This window comes from Ranitomeya variabilis, chromosome 6 (assembly GCF_051348905.1).
Source record: "Ranitomeya variabilis isolate aRanVar5 chromosome 6, aRanVar5.hap1, whole genome shotgun sequence".
In the NCBI taxonomy this organism is placed as follows: domain Eukaryota; kingdom Metazoa; phylum Chordata; class Amphibia; order Anura; family Dendrobatidae; genus Ranitomeya; species Ranitomeya variabilis.
Genome location: NC_135237.1, coordinates 126,697,310 through 126,719,974, shown reverse-complemented (window position 1 = coordinate 126,719,974; position 22,665 = coordinate 126,697,310). Strand labels below are relative to the sequence as shown.

The 22,665-nt window shown below is 43.4% G+C and overlaps 1 protein-coding gene across 1 annotated transcript in view; it reads right to left on the bottom strand.

Moving 5' to 3' along the window:
- Positions 1-22,406, bottom strand: part of CMTM8 (CKLF like MARVEL transmembrane domain containing 8) — a 112,371-nt gene extending 89,965 nt beyond the window's left edge. The window contains exons 1-2 of the mRNA XM_077271896.1: positions 22,207-22,406; positions 21,867-22,012 (exon numbers count right to left, since the gene is read on the bottom strand). Coding sequence (XP_077128011.1) covers positions 21,867-22,012; positions 22,207-22,393 — 333 coding nt within the window. The 5' untranslated portion in view covers positions 22,394-22,406. The remainder of the gene's footprint in view (positions 1-21,866; positions 22,013-22,206) is intronic.
- Positions 22,407-22,665: the final 259 nt, after the last annotated feature.

Genomic DNA, 22,665 nt, shown 5'->3' with positions numbered 1-22,665 from the left:
CGCATGCGGATTTCTGGCAGAAATTTCCGTTTTTTTGTCAGGAAAATTTCTGCAAAAAATCCTGACGTGTGCACATACCCTGAGGCTCTCAGCTGTGCACTGTTAGCCACTCATTGTCAGAGAGGTGTTTTGTGCATTTATCTGCGACTGTTACTATGTTTTGAGTGTGTGATAAACATCGGGGAGAAGAAAGAAAATTATCTCTGTTATTTATGTGTGTATATTTGTATGTTTGGTATTTTCCTTTAACCCTGTTAGTATTACCTTGTTAGTATGGTTGGTGTTTTATGGTACACTACCACTCCTCTTCCCTGGGTGGGGGAAGGGTACAGACTGAGGGCAGATTCAGGAGCTAAGGCAAGGTATGTGGCCCCGGCGTTTTCACCATCAGAAGTAATCTGGGGAACAGGGCAAGCTAGGGTGCCCCTAGCATTAGGGACAGAGGAGCCCCTGGTCCCGGGACACCCAACAACAGAGCCGTGACACGAGGATTAGGCTTCAAAGGAGCACAAAGATGGGGGCTAAAGAGGACCTTCATCATGGGGTGGGTGTTAAGACACCTGAAGGAATACCCACATCAGTTACAACTACTTAAAGGTACTGACAATGCAAGGATGACTGTTTAACCCCTTCCTGACATGCGCCGTACTAGTACTGCTCCGTGAGAGATGCGTTCCCGCAAACAGCAGTACTAGTATGGAACACTGATCGTGCAGCCTCACGTTGAGCGCCGCAGCGATGGGGTGCGGGTGTCAGCTGTATGTGACAGCTGACGCCCCGCAGAAATGACCACAATCAGTGCTAGCACCGATAGGGAGTATTTAACCATTCATCAGTGGTTCTCAGCCAGGACGGTCACATCTTAGCACCATCCAGGTTGAAAACTATTTAGCCCCTAGCAGTAGCGTAGCTACTGGGGGGGCAGAGGGGGCCATCACCCCAGGCCCTGTCATATGCAGGGGCCCACCGGGAGTCATTGCCGCTTTTTGATGAGGCAAAACACCGCACAGTAGGAGAGCAGGAAAATGCTGGCTCCCGGCCTGATGGAGACTCTGCAGCTGGTAGCACAGGGGACTCTCCCCCTGCAGTGTACAGTGAGGCTTACTGACCTGAGGAGCTTCTTCTTGGTGGCAGTTTGGTGCACGCTCGGATTGGCTCAGGCACGCTGGGTCCTAGTGCCCACCTTGCATTTCTCTCAGACACTTCCTGGTCCTGCCTCACTGATTGCAGACTTGGTAAGTGGCATATATCATGGTCACTGGGGGTGAATGTGAGAGGATGGGGGTATTATGAGGGCTGAGGTGGCAGCAGCGGCTCAGTATTGGGGTATCGAGTGCTGTAGGACACATGGCAGTAGAGGCTCAGTATTGGGGTATCAAGTAATGTAGGACACATACGGCAGGAGCGGCTCAGTATTGGGGTATTAGGGGCTGTAAGACACATATGGGAGCAGCAGCTCAGTATTGGGTATTAGGTGCTGTAGGACATATGGCAGCAGCGGCTCAGTATTGGGGTATCGAGTGCTGTAGGACACATGGCAGTAGAGGCTCAGTATTGGGGGTATGAAGTAATGTAGGACACATACGGCAGCAGTGGCTCAGTATTGGGGTATCAGGTGCTGTAAGACACATATGGGAGCAGCGGCTGCGTATTGGGGCATCTGCTGCTGTAGGACACATGGCAGTAGAGGCTCAGTATTGGGGTATCAAGTGCAGTAATAGGGACACATACAGCAGCAGCGGCTCAGTATTGGGGTATCAGGTGCTGTAGGACACATGGCAGCAGCGGCTCAGTAGTGAGTGCTGTAGGACACATGGCAGCAGAGGCTCAGAATTGGGGTATCAAGTGCTGTAAGACACATACGACAGCAGCGGCTCAGCATTGGGGTATCAAGTGCACTAATATGGACACATACGGCAGCCGCGGCTCAGTATTGGGGTATCAGGTGCTGTAGGACACATGGCAGCAGCGGCTCAGTATTGGGGTATCAGGTGCTGTAGGACACATATGGCAGCAGCGGCTCAGGATTGGGTATCAGCAGAACGAGTAGTTTGCACAGGTTGGGCATAGATATGGACGTTGCAGGAAATGTGAGAAGTCAAATGTGTCTTTTTTGTAATCTCTGCAGACGAGTCCTGTTTGGAGAAGTCGTCATGTCGGTCTGGGCCAGATGGAAAAGACGAGAAAAGTGAACGACTCCATAAGAAGGAACATCAGCTGTAAGTTACTATCTACAACTGTAATGTGATCTCTTATATAGTCTGCAGGACTGGCGTCTACATTATATGTCTCCATGTAGTAATATCATTGTTCTTTTTGTATATAGATGTATTATCAGTCACAGCGCGGTCATCTGCTGATGTTTTCCTATATTCACAATTAGGCTGCCGTCACACTAGCAGTATTTGGTCAGTATTTGACATCAGTATTTGGAAGCCAAAACCAGGAGTGGGTGATAACTGCAGAAGTGGTGCATATGTTTCTATTATACTTTTCCTCTAATTGTTCCACTCCTGGTTTTGGCTTACAAATACTGATGTAAAATACTGACCAAATATTGCTAGTGTGACAGCAGCCTTAGGGTGCACCATGTAGCTGTAGTCAGGATTACCTGGTTAGGGGCCCACTCAGATTTTTCGCCCCCCCCCCCAACCTGAAACCCTAGCTATGCCTCTGGCCCCCAGACATGGACTACGGTGTGGGACAGAACGATGGACAGGTATGGTATATTGTTATTTTTTTTTTTTTTTTTTATTACAGGAGATCTCGGACTTTGGTGGAATTAGGCGAGGTCGTAAGTATGGTTTAAATGAGAATATTAAAGGAGTCTGTTATTTTTTCAATTACAGGACTTTATTCTGGCTGTGTCTTTATTTACCATTTAACTATAGAATTAGTAATGCCGTGGGCTTGAGGTCATCTGGCAATACAAAGATGACATCAACCCCACAAATATGAGCACTACTTGCCACTGCTACAGAGCAAGTGTGAAGAGCCGGGCAAAACGCCAGAATTGGCGCATCTAATAGATGCACATATTCTGGGCAGCTGCAGGCTGCTATTTTTAGGCTGGGGGGGGAGCTATATCAATGACCCCTTACCAGCCGGAGAATACCAGCCCCTCAGCTTTGAGCTTTAACAAGGCTGGTTGTCAAAAATGGGGGAGACACCACGCCATTTATTAAAATTATTTATTTAAATAATTAACAAAAACAGCGTGGGGACACCTCTATTCTTGATAACCAACCTTGCTGAAGCCAACAGCTGAGGGTTGGAGCCCCAGCTGTGAGTTTTGCCTGGTTGGTTAAAGAAAATAGGGGGGAACCCACGCCGGGTTTTTCATTCATTTATTTATATTGCAGGCGGCGGCTAAGGAATACCCCGATCATCCGCTCCTGCTGTCACTGTTATTAGGGGCAGCAGGTGTCGAATGATGGGAGTAATAGTCCCAAAAGCCCCCACCTGCTGTCATCATTCTGACTTTTGTAAACCTTTTACTTTAAAGTGAGCACCATCTAGTAATGTTTGAATAAGAGAGTAAAGTCGGATCACTAAAATGCATGTAAAGCATTATATATCATAGACATTAACCCCTTAAGCCCCAAGGGTGGTTTGCACGTTAATGACCGGGTCAATTTTACAATTCTGACCACTGTCTCTTTATAAGGTTATAACTCTGGAACGCTTCAACGGATCCTGATGATTCTAACAATGTTTTCTCGAGACATATTGTACTTCATGATAGTGGTAAAATTTATTTGATATTACCTGTGTTTATTTGTGGAAAAAAATGGAAATTTGGCGAAAATTTAGAAAATTTCGCAATTTTCCAACTTTGAATTTTTATGCCCTTAAATCACAGAGATATGTCACACAAAATACTTAATAAGTAACATTTCCCACATGTCTACTTTACATCAGCACAATTTTGGAACCAAATTTTTTTTTGTTAGGGAGTTATAAGGGTTAAAAGTTGACCAGCAATTTCTCATTTTTACAACACCATTTTTTTTTTAGGGACCACATCACATTTGAAGTCATTTTGAGGGGTCTATATGATAGAAAATAACCAAGTGTGACACCATTCTAAAAACTGCACCCCTCAAGGTGCTCAAAACCACATTCAAGAAGTTTATTAACCCTTCAGGTGTTTCACAGGAATTTTTGGAATGTTTAAAAAAAAAATAAAAAAAAAAATGAACATTTAACCCCTTCCCGACATTTGACGTACTATCCCGTCGAGGTGGGGTGGGCCCCCATGACCGCCGACGGGATAGTACGTCATACGCGATCGGCCGCGCTCACGGGGGGAGCGCGGCCGATCGCAGCCGGGTGTCGGCTGCATATCGCAGCTGACATCCGGCACTATGTGCCAGGAGCGGTCACGGACCGCCCCCGGCACATTAACCCCCGGCACACCGCGATCAAACATGATCGCGGTGTACCGGCGGTACAGGGAAGCATCGCGCAGGGAGAGGGCTCCCTGCGGGCTTCCCTGAGACGATCGGTACAAGGTGATGTACTCACCTCGTACCGAACGTCTTCTCCCTGCAGGCCCCGGATCCAAAATGGCCGAGGGGCTGTATCCGGGTCCTGCAGGGAGCACTTCCGGGTCGGAGCAGGCTGCAGATGAAAGCTGCAGCCTGCTCCGATGAAAGTATGATCGCGGATCTGATAGAGTGCTGTGCACACTATCAGATCTGCGATCTGTGATGTCCCCCCCTGGGACAAAGTAAAAAAAAAAAATTCCACATGTGTAAAAAAAAAAAAAAAAAGAAAATTCCTAAATAAATAATAATAAAAAAAATATTATTCCCATAAATACATTTCTTTATCTAAAAAAAAACAAACAAAAACAATAAAAGTACACATATTTAGTATCGCCGCGTCCGTAACGACCCAACCTATAAAACTGGCCCACTAGTTAACCCCTTCAGTAAACACCGTAAGGAAAAAAAAAAAAAACGAGGCAAAAAACAACGCTTTATTACCATACCGCCGAACAAAAAGTGGAATAACACGCGATCAAAAAGACGGATATAAATAACCATGTTACCGCTGAAAACGTCATCTTGTCCCGCAAAAAACGAGCCACCATACAGCATCATCAGCAAAAAAATAAAAAAGTTATAGTCCTCAGAATAAAGCGATGCCAAAATAATTATTTTTTCTATAAAATAGTTTTTATCGTATAAAAGCGTCAAAACATAAAAAAATGATATAAATGAGGTATCGCTGTAATCGTACTGACCCAACGAAGAAAACTGCTTTATCAATTTTACCAAGCGCAGAACGGTATAAACGCCTCTCCCAAAAGAAATTCATGAATAGCTGGTTTTTGGTTATTCTGCCTCACAAAAATCGGAATAAAAAGTGATAAAAAATGGTCACGTGTCCGAAAATGTTACCAATAAAAACGTCAACTCGTCCCGCAAAAAACAAGACCTCACATGACTCTGTGGACCAAAATGTGGAAAAATTATAGGTCTCAAAATGTGGAGACGCAAAAACTTTTTTGCTATAAAAAGCATCTTTTAGTCTGGTTTCACACTTGCGTTTTTATCTGCATGCGTTTTTTAAAAAAACCACATGTGTGAAAAAATGCATGTAAACGCGGTAAAACGCATGCGTTTTTATAGAAAAACACAAGAAAACAAGAAAAAAACAAAAAACCCTAACCCTACCCCTAACCTGAAATACGTGGCACTGAAATACGTGGCACTGAAATATACGTTTATATACGTATATACGTATATAAGTGCCACGATATTTCAGAGGCCACGTATATAAGTGCCACGTATTTAAGTGCCACGTATTTAAGTGCCACGTATTTCAGTGCCACGTATTTCAGTGCCACGTATTTAAGTGCCACGTATTTAAGTGCCACGTATTTCAGTGCCACGTATTTCAGTGCCACGTATTTCAGTGCCACGTATTTCAGTGCCACGTATTTAAGTGCCACGTATTTCAGTGCCACGTATTTCAGTGCCACGTATTTCAGTGCCACGTATTTCAGTGCCACGTATTTAAGTGCCACGTATTTAAGTGCCACGTATTTAAGTGCCACGTATTTAAGTGCCACGTATTTAAGTGCCACGTATTTAAGTGCCACGTATTTCAGTGCCACGTATTTACGTGGCACTGAAATACGTGGCACTGAAATACGTGGCACTGAAATATCGTGGCACTGAAATATCGTGGCACTGAAATATCGTGGCACTGAAGTATTTACGTGCCACGTATTTTTCAGTGCCTGAAATACGTGGCACTGAAATACGTGGCACTGAAATACGTGGCACTGAAATACCGTGGCACTGAAATACCGTGGCACTTAAATACGTGGCACTTATATACGTGGCACTTATATACGTGGCACTTATATACGTGGCACTTATGACTGTCAGAAAATGTTCAGTAAACGGTTAGGGGTGAGGTTAGGGGTAGGGTTTCAGGTAGAACTGGGGAGTTTCCACTGTTCAGGCACATCAGGGGCTCTCCAAACGCGACATGGCGTCCAATCTCAATTCCAGCCAATTCTGCGTTGAAAAAGTAAAACAGTGCTCCTTCCCTTCCGAGCTCTCTCGTGCGTCCAAAAAGGGGTTTACCCCAACATATGTGTTATCAGCGTACTCGGGACAAATTGAACAACAACTTCTGGGGTCCAAGTTCTCTTGTTATCCTTGGGAAAATAAAAATTTGGGGGGCTAAAAATCATTTTTGTGGGAAAAAAAAATATGTTTTATTTTCACGGCTCTGCGTTGTAAACTGTAGTGAAACACTTGGGGGTTCAACGTTCTCACAACACATCTAGATAAGTTCCTTGGGGGGTCTAGTTTCCAATATGGGGTCACTTGTGGGGGGTTTGTACTGTTTGGGTACATCAGGGGCTCTGCAAATGCAACGTGACGCCTGCAGACCAATCCATTTAAGTCTGCATTCCAAATGGCGCTCCTTCCCTTCCGAGCTCTGTCATGCGCCCAAACAGTGGTCCCCCCCACAAATGGGGTATCAGCGTACTCCAGACAAATTGGACAACAACTTTTGGGGTCCAATTTATCCTGATACCCTTGTGAAAATACAAAACTGGGGGCTAAAAAATCATTTTTGTGAAAAAAAAAAATAATTTTTATTTTCACGGCTCTGCGTTATAAACTGTAGTGAAACACTTGGGGGTTCAGAGCTCTCAAAAACACATCTAGATAAGTTCCTTAGGGGGTCTACTTTCCAAAATGGTGTCACTTGTGGGGGGGTTTAATGTTTAGGCACATCAGGGGCTCTCCAAACGCAACATGGCATCCCATCTTAATTCCAGTCAATTTTGCATTGAAAAGTAAAATAGCGCTTCTTCCCTTCTGAGCTCTGCTATGCGCCCAAACAATGGTTTACACCCACATATGGGGTATCGTCGTACTCAGGACAAATTGCACAACAACTTTTGTGGTCTAATTTCTTCTCTTACCCTTGGGAAAATAAAAAATTGGGGGTGAAAAGATCATTTTTGTGAAAAAATATGATTTTTTATTTTTACGGCTCTGCATTATAAACTTCTGTAAAGCACTTGTTGGGTCAAAGTGCTCACCACACGTCTAGATAAGTTCCTTAGGGGGTCTACTTTCCAAAATGGTGTCACTTGTTAGGGGTTTCAATGTTTAGGCACATCAGGGGCTCTCCAAATGCAACATGGCGTCCCATCTCAATTCCAGTCAATTTTGCATTGAAAAGTCAAATGGCGCTCCTTTGCTTCCAAGCTCTGCCATGCGCCCAAACTGTGGTTTACCCCCACATATGGGGTATCAGCGTACTCAGGACAAATTGTACAACAACTTTTGGGGTCTATTTTCTCCTGTTACCCTTGGTAAAATAAAACAAATTGGAGCTGAAATAAATTTTGTGTGAAAAAAGTTAAATGTTCATTTTTATTTAAACATTCCAAAAATTCCTGTGAAACACCTGAAGGGTTAATAAACTTCTTGAAAGTGGTTTTGAGTACCTTGAGGGGTGCAGTTTTTAGAATGGTGTCACACTTGGGTATTTTCTATCATATAGACCCGTCAAAATGACTTCAAATGAGATGTGGTCCCTAAAAAAAAATGGTGTTGTAAAAATGAGAAATTGCTGGTCAACTTTTAACCCTTATAACTCCGTCACAAAAAAAAATGTTGGTTCCAAAATTGTGCTGATGTAAAGTAGACATGTGGGAAATGTTATTTATTAAATATTTTGTGTGACATATGTCTGTGATTTAAGGGCATAAAAATTCAAAGTTGGAAAATTGCGAAATTTTCAAAATTTTCGCCAAATATTCGTTTTTTTCACAAATAAACGCAAGTTATATCGAAGAAATTTTACCACTAACATGAAGTACAATATGTCACGAGAAAACAATGTCAGAATCGCCAAGATCCGTTGAAGCGTTCCAGAGTTATAACCTCATAAAGGGACAGTGGTCAGAATTGTAAAAATTGGCCCGGTCATTAACGTGCAAACCACCCTTGGTGGTGAAGGGGTTAACTTTTTTCACAAAAAATTTACTTCAGCTCCAATTTGTTTTATTTTACCAAGGGTAACAGGAGAAAATGGACCTCAAAAGTTGTTGTACAATTTGTCCTGAGTACTCCGATACCCCACATGTGGGGGTAAACTACTGTTTGGGCACATGGCAGAGCTCGGAAGGGAAAGTGCGACATTTGACTTTTCAATGCAAAATTGACTGGAATTTTGATGGGACGCCATGTTGCGTTTGGAGAGTCACTGATGTGCCTAAACATTGAAACCCCCCACAAGTGACACCATTTTGGAAAGTAGACCCCCTAAGGAACTTATCTAGATGTGTGGTGACCACTTTGACCCACCAAATGCTTCACAGAAATTTATAATGCAGAGCCGTAAAAATAAAAAATCATATTTTTTCACAAAAATGATATTTTCGCCCCCAATTTTGTATTTTCCCAAGGTTAAGAGAAGAAACTGGACTCCAAAAGTTGTTGTGCAATTTGTCTTGAGTACGCTGATACCCCATATGTGGGGGTAAACCACTGTTTGGGCGTATGGCAGAGCTCGGAAGGGAAGGAGCGCCATTTGACTTTTCAATGCAAAATTGACAGGAATTGAGATGGGATGCAATGTTGCGTTTGGAGCACCCCTGATGTGCCTAAACATTGAAAACTCCCACAAGTGACACCATTTTGGAAAGTAAACCCCCTAAGGAACTTATCTAGATGTGATGTGAGAGCTTTGAACCCTCAAGTGTTTCACTACAGTTTATAACGCAGAGCCGTGAAAATAAAAATTCTTTTTTAGCCCCCAGTTTTGTATTTTCCCAAGAGTAACAGGAGAAATTTGACCCCAAAAGTTGTTTTCCAATTGGTCTCGAGTACGCTGATACCCCATATGTAGGGGGGGGGAAACCACCGTTTGGGCGCATGGCAGAGCTCGGAAGGGAAGGAGCGCATTTTGGAATGCAGACTTAGATGGAATGGTCTGCAGGCGTCACATTGGGTTTGCAGAGCCCCTAATGTACCTAAACAGTAGAAACTCCCCACAAGTGACCCCATATTGGAAACTAGACCCCCAAGGAACTTGTCTAGATGTGTTGTGAGAACTTTGAACCTCCAAGTATTTCACTACAGTTTATAACGCAGAGCCGTGAAAATAAAAAATAATTTTTTTCCCACAAAAATGTTTTTTAGCCCCCCAAATTTTTAATTTTCCCAAGGGTAACAAGAGAAATTGGACCCCAAAAGTTGTTGTCCAATTTGTCCTGAGTACGCTGATACCCCATATGTTGGGGTAAACCCCAGTTTGGGCACATGGGAGAGCTCGGAAGGGAAGGAGCACTGTTTTACTTTTTCAACGCAGAATTGGCTCGAATTGAGATCAGACACCATGTCATGTTTGGAGAGCCCTGATGTGCCTAAACAGTGGAAACCCCCATTTCTAACTGAAACCCTAACCCAAACACACCCCTAACCCCAACCACACCCCTAACCCTAATCCCAACCCTAACCACACCCCTAACTCCAACACACCCCTAACCCTAATCCCAACCATAACCCTAACCACAGCCCTAACCCACCCCTAACCCTAATCCCAACTGTAAATGTAATGCAAACCCTAACTTTAGCCCCAACCCTAAGTGTAGCCCTAACCCTAGCCCCAACCCTAACCCTAGCCCTAACCCTAATGGGAAAATGGAAATAAATACATTTTTTTAATTTTATTATTTTTCCCTAACTAAGGGGGTGATGAAGTGGGATTTGATTTACTATTTATAGCGGGTATTTTAGCGGATTTTTATGATTGGCAGCTGTCACACACTAAAAGACGCTGTTTATTGCAAAAAATAGGTTTTGCGTCTCCACATTTTGAGAGCTATAATTATTCCATATTTTGGTCCACAGAGTCATGTGAGGTCCTCTTTTTTGCAGGACGTGTTGACGTTTTTATTGGTATCATTTTTGGGCACGTGACATTTTTTGATCGCTTGTTATTCCAATTTTTGTGACGCAGAATGACCAAAAACCAGCTATTCATGAATTTCTTTTTTCTTTTAATTTTTGGTGGGGGGGGCGTTTATACCGTTCCACATTTGGTAAAATTGATAAAGCAGTTTTATTCTTTGGGTCAGAACGATTACAGCGATACCTCATTTATATCAATTGTTTCTGTTTTGGCGCTTTTATATGATAACTATTTTATAGAAAAAATAATTATTTTTGCATCGCTTTATTCTGAGGACTGTAACTTTTTTAGTTTTTCGCTGATGATGCTGCATGGCGGCTCATTTTTTTGCGGGACAAGATGACATTTTCAGAGGTACCATGGTTATTTATATACGTCTTTTTGATCGCGTGTCATTCCACTTTTTGTTCGGCGGTATGATAATAAAGCGTTGTTTTTTGCCTCGTTTTTTTACGCCGTTCACTGAAGGGGTTAACTAGTGGTTATGAACATAAGGATGAATGACCTCGGGGAGATCAAAACATCAAGCACCACGGAGACACCATCACGTGTTTCTCAACGCAGTGATCCAGAACACTGCCCCATCCCTTATGGGAAATATGCAAATGCATGTAGAAAAGCCGCGGAGACACCATCACGTGTTTCTCAATGCAAGCTATGAATAGCCAGGTCTTTCACTGGGAAGGAAAAACCACGGGAAGGGCAGCATCCAATAAAGGAAAACCACCTATGCCAAAACATGGTATCCATCCACAGACAGCTGTTTCGGGGTATTTGCCCCTCATCAGTGTGGAGTAGGAAACTGGCTATTAGGAGCAGTGCCTAGTGAAAAGGCTATGAACATAAGGATGAATGATCTCGGGGAGATCAAAACATCCAACACTGCGGAGACACCATCACATGTTTCTCAATGCAGTGATCCAGAACACTGCCCCCATCCCATATGGGAAACATGCAAATGCATGTAGAAAAGCCGAGGAGACACCATCACGTGTTTCTCAACGCAAGCAATGAATTGCCAGGTCTTTCACCGGGAAGGAACAACCACGGGAAGGGCCCTTCCCGTGGTTAACTAGTGGGACAGTTTTATAGGTGGGGTCGTTACGGACTCGGCGATACTAAATATGTGCACTTTTATTTTTTTTATTATTTAGAAATAAAGAAATGTATTTATGGGAACAATATATTTTTTTATTGTTTAGGATTTTTTTATTTTTTTATATTATTTTACACAGCTAAATATTTTTTTTTTTTACTTTATAACGTTGTCCCGGGGGGACATCACACTATAGGGTCAGATCGCTAATCTGACACTTTGCACAGCACTGTGTCAGATCAGCGATCTGTCAAGCAGGGCTGCAGGCTAACCAGCGCCTGCTCTGAGCAGGTGCTTGTAAGCCACCTCCCTGCAGGACCCGGAAGTAGCCGGTACAAGGTGAGCACATCGCCTTGTATCGAGGGTCTCAGGGAAGCACGCAGGGAGCCCCCTCCCTGCACAATGCTTCCCTATGCCCCCGGAACGCTGCGATCATGTTTGATCGCAGTGTTTCGGGGGGTTAATGTGCCAGGAGCAGTCCGTTTCAGCTCCTGGCACATAGTGCCGGATGTCAGCTGCGATAGTCAGCTGACACCCGGCCGCGATCGGCCGCGCTCCCCCGTGAGCGCGGCCAATTGCATATGACGTACTATCCCGTCCCTGGGAATTAAGTCCCAGGTCACCTCGACGGGATAGTACATCATATGGGATTAAGGGGTTAAAGAAGAAATGTACATGCATAAATAATAGGACCACCACAAAATTTTAACAAATTACAACATGTTTTTATTTCCAATCCAAAACAACACACTACACACAGTTAAAAACATCTAAAAATATTCCAAATGAAACATACATAATAGATCCAATATTTTAAATACATTATTCAATAAAGATATACATATCGATACATCCCCTAGATGCACATATATTTTCTCATCGAGCTTGTAAGCTATTAATTTTTTTTTTGAAAAAAAAAATTAATAAGATAGAGCCAATACAATGACAACCATATTTTAGAAACGTTATACAATGCAAACTCAGTGTACCAGGAACCTTCACTATAGTGCTAGATTTCTAAATAGATGCCTCTGGACTCCAAATGGATTATCCAAACAAGGGTAAACAGGTGGATATCTAAAGCAAGGTAAGTGAAATACTTTACCCTAACCAATCCACTATTGTCACCCCATGGCCCTATGTACAGTACAACAGTGTAGCCAGATGGAAAAACAGAGGACCCACGCGTTCCGACACTCAAGGTGTCTTTCTCAAGGTGAAAGATGTATCAATATGTATATCTTTATTGAATACTGTATTTAAAATATTGGATCTATTATGTATGTTACATTTGGAATGTTTTTAACTGTGTGTAGTGTGTTGTTTTGGATTGGAAATAAAAACATTTTGTAATTTGTTTAACTTTTGTGGTGATCCTATTATTTATGCATGTACCTTTCTTCTTTAATGTCTATGGCATCATTCTGTTCTGCTTGCGCCGATCGCCGGCAGAGCAGGGGAGACACCCACCGCCGATCAGCGCTTATTGTAGCGCATCTTCCCAGTCGCCTATGCGTGTCACACGGATGACATCAGTGTGTGTTCTCCGTATGATGGACGTTTTGCCGTTAGTGCTGACTGTAAAAAACGGACATGTCTACGTGTGGGGCACATGGACACAAGGTCTGGAAAAAAACACACTGACATGTGCACAGTCCATTTCATTTGAATGGGTCTATGTGTGTCAGTGTCTCCGGTACATGTGAAAACTGTCACCACACGTACCGGAGACATGGATGTGTGAAAGAGGCCTTAGTGTGTGACAGCTGCCAAACATAAAAACCCGATATAAATCTGGTATCGCTATAATCGCACCGACCCGAAGAATAAAGAATAAATCACTTATATCGCACGAGGAACGGCATCAAACGTAAATAAAACAAATTCTTCACATGCTGTTGATTTTTTCATTCTGCCTCCCAAAGATCGCAGTAAGGCTCGGCACACACTTATCCTGCGCCGAGCGCTTACACTGGAGTTTCAGTGTAAATCTGTGAAATACGTGATTCAGACAGAACCCCCGGCGGAAGATTCCCTATAATGAGGCAGATGGAGGCACTGTGGACGCTGTGTGACCTGTGATCCGGCAGTTTCCATCTTTTTAGGATTGCATAAAAGTGCTGTTGACCACTGTTTTGTGCACTTCTGGAAAGAAGGACACCGCTGAACAGAGGCCAGACGGAGTCCAGAGTAAATTTGCTACCTCATAGTGAATGGATCCCTCAGGGATTTCATCTGAATCACGTCAGAGATTTTGATGGAAACCCCAAAGTGGTCAGTGTAGAGCGCCGAATAAATATGATCCCAAACGTTATGTAAAATGTTCCTAATAAAAGCTTCAACTTAGTCCTCAAAAAAAGAAAGTCTGAGTGAGGACCTGTCATCTGTTAATGGCAATATAGGGGACTTCCACGTTACTAGTAGCACAAAAGGTTCTGGAAAAGCTAAATGGCTCCTCATCCGCCAAAATAAATTCAGCAAATTCTCTGCTTCCAAATCCAAATACCCCCTCCTTTCTGAGCCCCAGTGTGCGTAAACCACATTTAGCACCCACATGTTGGCATTTCTGTAGTGATGATGAGAGCCCACCTAATTTACAGGTGCATGTCTCCAGAAGCACGAGCTGGGCATAATGTACAGGTGACTGCACGTACTGGTCACTACAATGACAGTTTGAAATTTTCACTCAGCAAAATCCACTGCTGCCTGATTCAACAAAACACCCACAGAGTAAAAATTGTCACTACATCTGTAGATAAATTCCCAAAGGGTTATAGTTTCCAAAATGGCAGTCACTGCTTTTCTAGCATTTAGGGACTCTTTACATGGAAACCGCAAACTAGTCTAGGAAAATCTGCGCTGCAGGAAGCAAATAGCGCTTCGTCCCTCTGGAGTCACTCAGTATGGCAAAGTAGTACCGTACAGCCACAGATCATTCTTGCAAAAGTAAAAAAAAAATTAGGTCTAAAGGAAAATTTTTGTGAAAGAAAAGTAAATGTTTTTTTCCCCTTCCACATTCCAAAAATTCCTGTGAAGCACCTGAAGGGTTAATTAACTTCTTGAATGTGGTTTTGAGTGCCTTGAGGGGTGAAGTTTTTAGAATTATGTCATTTTTGGGTGTTTTCTGTCATATAGGCCCTTCAAAGTTACTTCAAATGTGAGGTGGTCCCTAAAAAAATGGTTTTGCAAATTTTGTTGTAAAAATGAGAAATCACTGGTCAATTTTTAATTCTTATAAACTTCCTTATAGAAAAAAAAATGATGTTTCCAAATTTGCGCTGATGTAAAGTAGACATGTGGGAAATGTTATTTATTAACTATTTTGTGCAATACGACTCTCTGAGTTAGGCCGGCGTCACACTTGGCGTAAGACAATACGGTCCGTATTTTACGGCCGTAATACGGCCGTAATACGGAGAAATGTTCCCAAAATAGTGATCCGTAGTCAGGGTGTGTCAGCGTATTTTGCGCATGGCATCCTCCGTATGTAATCCGTATGGCATCCGTACTGCGAGATTTTGTCGCAGGCTTGCAAAACCGACATCTAATGGATTTATGTGCCCAAAGGATCGGGAAAACATATATACAGTATGTATATATATATGTATATATATATATATATATATATATATATATATATATATATATATATATATATAGTCTGTATTTATATTTACTTCAGCGCGATATCTGTGAGAAGCCGGTAATTCAATTGCCGGCTTTTCATTTCTCCTTCCCAAACCCGACAGGATATGAGACATGGTTTACATACAGTAAACCATGTCATATCCCCATATTTTTTGCATATGCCACACTACTAATGTTAGTAGTGTGTATGTGCAAAATTTGGGCGCTGTAGCTGCTAAAATAAAGGGTTAAATGGCGGAAAAAATTGGCGTGGGCTCCCGCGCAATTTTCTCCGCCAGAGTGGTAAAGCCAGTGACTGAGGGCAGATATTAATAGCCTAGAGAGGGTCCATGGTTATTGGCCCCCCCTGGCTACAAACATCTGCCCCCAGCCACCCCAGAAAAGGCACATCTGTAAGATGCGCCTATTCTGGCACTTGGCCACTCTCTTCCCACTCCCTGTAGCAGTGGGATATGGGGTAATGAAGGGTTAATGCCACCTTGCTATTGTAAGGTGACATTAAGCCAGATTAATAATGGAGAGGCGTCAATTATGACACCTATCCATTATTAATCCAATTGTTTGAAAGGGTTAAAAAAACACACACACACGATTTAATAGTATTTTAATGAAATAAACACAGCGGTTGTTTTAATATTTTATTGCTCTCTCAATCCATTTGCAGACCCTCGCTTGGCAAAACAATAAATGCACAAGATACATACCCTCTGTTGAACCGTCACGTCCCACGAGGTAATCCATCTGAAGGGGTTAAAATAATTTACAAGCAGGAGCCCTGCAAATGCAGCTGTGCTCGTGCTTGTAATTCCCCGGCGAATGAAGGAAATGTAGGTCATTGACCTACATTTCCTTCAGTCGCGGTGATGCGCCCCCTGGTGGATGTCCTCATATGACCTGGAGCGTGGGAAAAAGTTCCCAGGCTGCAGTTCATGAGAACATCCAGCAGGGGCGCATCACCGTGACTGAATGTAAGTATAGATCACTCTGCTTTCCTTTCAGCACCCGGGGATTACAGGCACGAGCGAGTGGTTTAGCGCAGCTCATGCCTGTAATATTAGTTAACCCCTTCAGATGGATTACCTCGTGGGACGTGATAGGACATCAGAAGGTATGTATATTGTGTGTTTATTATTTTGCCAAGCGAGGGTGTTCCTGATGGATTGAGAGAGCAATAAAATACTAAAACAACCTGTTTGTTTCTTTCATTAAAATACTTTTAAATCATGTGTGTGTGTGTGTGTGTGTGTGTGTGTGTGTGTGTGTGTGTGTGTGTGTGTGTGTGTGTGTGTGTGTGTGTGTGTGTGTGTGTGTGTGTGTGTGTGTGTGTGTGTGTTTTTTAACCCTTTCAGACAAATGGATTAATAATGGATAGGTGTCATAATTGACGCCTCTCCATTATTAATCTGGCTTAATGTCACCTTACAATAGCAAGGTGGCATTAACCCTTCATTACCCCATATCCCACTGCTACACTGGAGTGGGAAGAGAGTGGCCAAGTGCCAGAATAGGCGCATCTTCCAGATGTGCCTTTTCTGGGGTGGCTGGGGGCAGATGTTTTTAGCCACGGGGGGGCCAATAACCATGGACCCTCTCCTGGCTATTAATATCTGCCGTCAGTCACTGGCTTTACCATTCTGGCGGAGAAAATTGCGCGGGAGCCCACGCCAATTTTTTCCGCCATTTAACCCTTTATTTTAGCAGCTACAGCGCTGAAATTTTGCACATACACACTACTAACATTAGAAGTGTGGAATATGCAAAAAAAAAGGGGATACAAGATGGTTTACTGTATGTAAACCATGTCTCATATCCTGTCGGGTTTAGGCAGGAGAAATGAAAAGCCGGCAATTGAATTACCGACTTTTCACTAACACCGCTGCGTATTTCTCGCAAGTCACACTGCTGGTCCGTGTGGAATCCGTATTTTTCTCGCCCCATAGACTTTCATTGGCGATTTTTTTGCGCAATACGCTGACAAACGCAGCATGCTGCGATTTTGTACGGCCGCAGAACGCCGTACATTACGGATCCGTAATATACGGCTGATAGGACTAGTCCCATTGAGAATCATTGTGCCGTATGTTATGCGAGTTTTACGGACGTAGTTTCTGCGCTCTTACGTCCGTAAAACTCGCATGTGTGACGGCGGCCTTAAGGGCAGACAAATGAAAAAGTTTAAAAATTGTGAAATTTTAAAATTTGTCAAATTTTAATTTTTTCCACAAATAAATGCAAGTCAATTTTACCACTACCATAAAGTACAATATGTCACAAGAAAATCTCAGAATCAATGGGATCCGTTTAAGCATTCCAGAGTTATGACCTCATAAAGGGACAGTGGTCAGAATTGTAAAAATTGGCCTGGTCAGGAAGGTGAAAAGAGGCTTGGGTGTGAAGGGGTTAAAGGGAATCTGTCACCCCAAAAATCGTATCTGAGCTAAGCGCACCGGCATCAGGGGCTTATCTACAGCGTTCTGTAATGCTGTAGATAAGTTCCCGCTGTAACCTGAAAGATGAGAAATAAAGGTTAGATTATACTCACCTGGGCGGACGGTCCCGCTGCAGTCTGGGTCTGATGGGTGTCGCAGTCCGGTCCAGCGCCTCCTATCTTCATTCGATTATGTCCTCTTTTTGTCTTCTTGCAGCGGCTCCAGCACAGGCGTACTTTGTCTGCCCTGTTGAGGGAAGAGCAAAGTACTGCAGTGCGCAGGGGCTCTCTGACCTTTCCCGGCTTTTCAACAGGGCAGACAAAGTACGCCTGTGCTGGAGCCGCTGCAAGAAGAGGAGGACGTCATCGAATGAAGATAGGAGGCGCTGGACCGAACCATGGCACCCATCGGACCCGGACCGCAGCGGGAACACCCCTGGGTGAGTATAATCTAACCTTTATTTCTCATCTTTCAGGATACATCAGAATGCTGTAGATAAGCCCCTGATGCCGGTGGGCTTAGCTCAGATACGATTTTTGGGGTGACAGACTCCCTTTAAACAAAGAATGGGGGAGGAGATAGAGGGAAAACAAGCAGGTGGGAAGGTGTATTTAAATTATTAGCCCCCCTCCATGAATCACCAGTGGTCATAGTGGTCATATTTAGTTTGAACAATCATTCTGTGCTAAGAGAGTCACTTTAAAGGGGTAATCCAGCCTCATCTCCATACAGTGAGGCGAGAGGAGGCCGGTGACTTAAAGTTTACAGATATAACACACACACACTATTAGCAGGCATCACACACACTTGTGCATCTGTCCGATTCTGACAATGAAAAGATTATTAAAAGTTGTAGTTGTACCTGTGTTATTTTAAATATTTCCAGCTTTAAAAGGAGGTGTCCTGGCACACCAACAGGAAAAACGAAAAAAACTTGTCAATTTATTCATGCACATCACCGTCAGTCGTAGAGTATATATACACATGTATGTACGTACCCAGAGTTTGCTTAGAGAACCATAAATACAGTCCTTCCCATCTATCTTTTCTGCTCTTATTTTGGGCTAAATATACAAAGCCTGAATACAGACTGTACATATCGTGTAAACAAATCCTATGTAAATCATTACACATGAGCGCTTATGCTGCCCCTTAGCAAAATTCACATAGATCCAGACCGTGTTTTTACAAAACAGTGCTCTCCACTGTGCTCCTCATGACAGCCACAGGGGAACATTTACCCCCTTCTCAGCCCCACATGTTCTCTGTCCTACTGTAAGGCTACGTTCACATTAGCGTTCGGCGCCGCAGTGTCGGGCGCCGCATGCGTCCCTATATTTAACATGGGGGCGCATGCGTTGCACTTGCGTTTTGTGATGCGTCACTGTGGTGCATGCGTCAGGGCGCAGAGGACGCAGCAAGTTGCAGTTTTTTCTGCGCCCAAAACCATGCAAAAATGGACGCATGCGTCACAAAACGCTGCGTTGTGCATGCGTTTACATTTGCGTTGTGCGTTGCGTCGCAGACGCTGCGGCGCACAACGCAAATGTGAACGTAGTCTAAGTGAGACAGTGAATTAGAGCTGCTGGCAAAAATCACCCTCCGGTCTCCATGATCAGGGTAAGTTTAAGGGTATGTGTAGAATGGTCCACTGCGGATTTTTCAGCAGCGGATTTGATAAATCCGCAGGGCAAAAACACTGTTTTTCCTGTGGATTTACCGCGGTTTTTGTGCGGATTCCACTGTGGTTTTACACCTGCGGTTTTCTATTATGGAGCAGGTGTAAAACCGCACAAAGAATTGACATGCTGTGGAATGTAATCCGCTGCGTTTCTGCGTGTTTTTTTCCGCAGCATGGGGACTGCGTTTTTGGTTTCCCATAGGTTTACATTGTAATGTAAACTCATGGGAAACTGCTGCGGACCCGCAGCTGCAGATCCACAGCAAAATCCGCATTGTGTGCAGTGTGCACATAGCCTAAAGATGCGGTTAAACAATGCAACAGTCGACGACTACAGATTAGTGACCATATAAACCAGTGATCATAAAAGTTTGTCGGGGAATTTTAAAGTTTATGACTGAAGAAAAAATAACATATCACTATTGGCAGCGTATCGCTACTCGAACACAGTGGATGCGCTGCCCACGATGCTTCATGAGGACAGAACAAACGTAATGTCCTGCCTGCATGGAGAGTTAAGCATAGTGCCCACGCGGAATTAGATGCTGAAAATTCACAGGTTAAAAAAAAAAAATGCACATGCATTTTAGTGTGTTTCTAAGGTGGAAACGCATAAAAAAATTTACACAAAAAACAGTTAGGGTATGTTCCCACGGTCAGTAAACGCTGCGGGTTGGACGCTGTGTACATCCGCAGCATCCAACCCGCAGTGGTCAGATGTTACAGCATAGTGGAGGGGATTTCAAGAAATCCCATCTCCACTATGAGTGCACCAGCGCCCACGGCTTCCCTGTGGAGACGGACATGCGGCGCATCTTTCCAGACTGCAGCATGTCAATTTATCTTGCGGTGACGCTCAGTCTCCGCAAGATAAAGTCACCCATACAATGTATTGGATGTGGTGATTCCGCACGGTTCAATGAACACATGCGGAATCACCTGGGTTCAAAAGCCGTCAGCGCCTCAGACGGGGCAGACATGTGCCGAGTCCAAAGTGCTGCCGGTTCCTGACTGTGGGAACATACCCTTATACATCAATTAAGTTGTCAAATACCAGAAAGTATCAAAAGCAAAGCAGCTTTATTTAAAACATGAGACAGCAACAAAAGCCCCCCAAAAAAAACACGATAAAAACACAATGAAGAACTGGAAGTAACCAGAGTTAAATAATAGGTACAGAAACATTGCAGAGTCAAAAACTCACCAAAAGTTAATCGTGGAAACGTCACCTTAACGTACAAGAGCGCTTACAGCAAAGACGCCATGCATTTACACTGCAATCATTGATAGTGTTTCTAGGAACGCTCATTTACTGTTCATAGAGTAGTGTACACAGGCTGCTGAGCACCCGAAAAACAGACGCTTTGATCTTTTGGCAGGATTGAAAAAAAATAAAATAAAACATTAAAATGCATTGTTCAAGCAGCTTATCAACCTATGTAAACAGGATATGTGCTGCCAAAACCGATGACAGCCTGTGCACACCGAATGATCCATTACCGAGTACTGATGCAAATTGGTGGTCACAGACTGTGGAAACGTAAACCTGCTCGTGTATTGGATATGATTAGTGGGGGTGCAGTGGGAGAGGTAAACTCTGAGGCTTCCTCTAATATGGAAAAAAAAAGTGAAAAGAAATATGCCCCCCCCAGCCTGCCCCTCCAAAGTATACTTATCTTACAGATGGATACCTTTCCAGCAATGTCAGCCCAAATGACCACTAATCGGCCACAGTGATCATTTCACAATGTCACATGACAGCCAGGAGACAGGGTTATTTTTGCTTTTTTTTCTTCTTTCCCTAGAAACGTTATCTGGTGTACTTTGAAATTTAAGAAGAGGTGATCCAGCAGTGGAGGACCCCTTTATCTTGCTTCTTATGAAGTTGTCAGTAGTGTATGTGTCTAAAATAGAGAACATCCTGTGGATGATGATAATCTCTGTACAGCGCTGCTGAATACCGTATGTTCGTGCAACATAAGCAACTGGTAATTAAACACTTGTATAAAAACCACAGTCTGCAAGTCTGACTGTAGCCGGGAATATTATTTTTTGAGAATTTTCATCTAGACAGACTTGATAGCAATCACACGTGAAAAGAAATGAATAATGGCTGCAAAATTTCCTAGTTATGAAATGTTTGTAATCAGCTACTAAAAATAATGTGCATTTTATGATGTACTGTTGCTTTTTGTTTCAGTTAAAGTTGGACTAACCAGAAGTGTTCAAGAAAAAAAAAAAATTAGTGTGTGTGTGTGTGTGTGTGTGTGTGTGTGTGTGTGTGTGTGTGTGTGTGTGTGTGTGTATATATATCTCTAATTATATGTAAATATATATATATATATATATATATATATATATATATACATATACATACATATATATCTTAAAATGCAGACATGTAAAAGGAGCATTGTGAAATATTGCTTTCTGATGATGAACACCACATTGCATTTAATAAACAAGCTTAACATAAAATGAATAAACAAATAATAGAAATATACTTGCACCTTGTCCTTAGCCGCACACCCAGGTATGGGGGGATACTCACTATTTCTGCCAGTAGGAGGACTCCAGGTGGGCTCCAGAAGAAGCTCCTGTCATAGGACAGGCTGGTAGTGCTGGAGAAAGCCTCACTGTAGGAGCTGCTGGTGGTGGTCACAGTGTTGGACCTGGGTCTTTCCGCTTCCATGTCTCCTACAGAAATCCAAGCAGAGTTAGCAGAATCCCTCACATGTCCCTCCCCGGGGGCACAATAATGCTGAACGCTTCCTGCCCAGGATAATTGTGCCCAGAGCACAATGGAGCAGTGAGCTCCTGCCTGGCCTCCTCCTTCTCCAGGGGCGGACCTCAGGTAACATTCCTGCTGCACATGGCATGGCTCTATGTACCTGTCCTCTCCTGCTGGAAAGTCTCCTCATCCTCAAAGGAGACTGATGGAGCAATGAAAGGAGATCGAGTAATGATAAAGTCCTTGCCCCAACAAGCTGCAGGAGGGTGATGCCACCTATCATACATAGCAGGTGGGCACTGGGAGCCTCTGCCCTTCTCAGCTCTCTGGGGCTTCCCTTCCTCCATGACAGGCTGCAAACCCTGGAGGTTGGAAGTTGGCTTCAGCTTTGTAGGGGCAGGTGGCATGGAAAAACCGGGATGTGATCACTGGACCAGAGATCCTGGACTATCAGCAGTTCACTTCTATCCACATGAGCCACAGGGCAACTGATTGTTATCCAACTTGTCAGACATTGTTCACACAGTGCTGTCAAAGCAATAATTTGAATAGAGATGATATTTTATGTGATTATGTTTTAGGTTACCTTCACACGATGAGTATTAGGTGAATTTTCGGC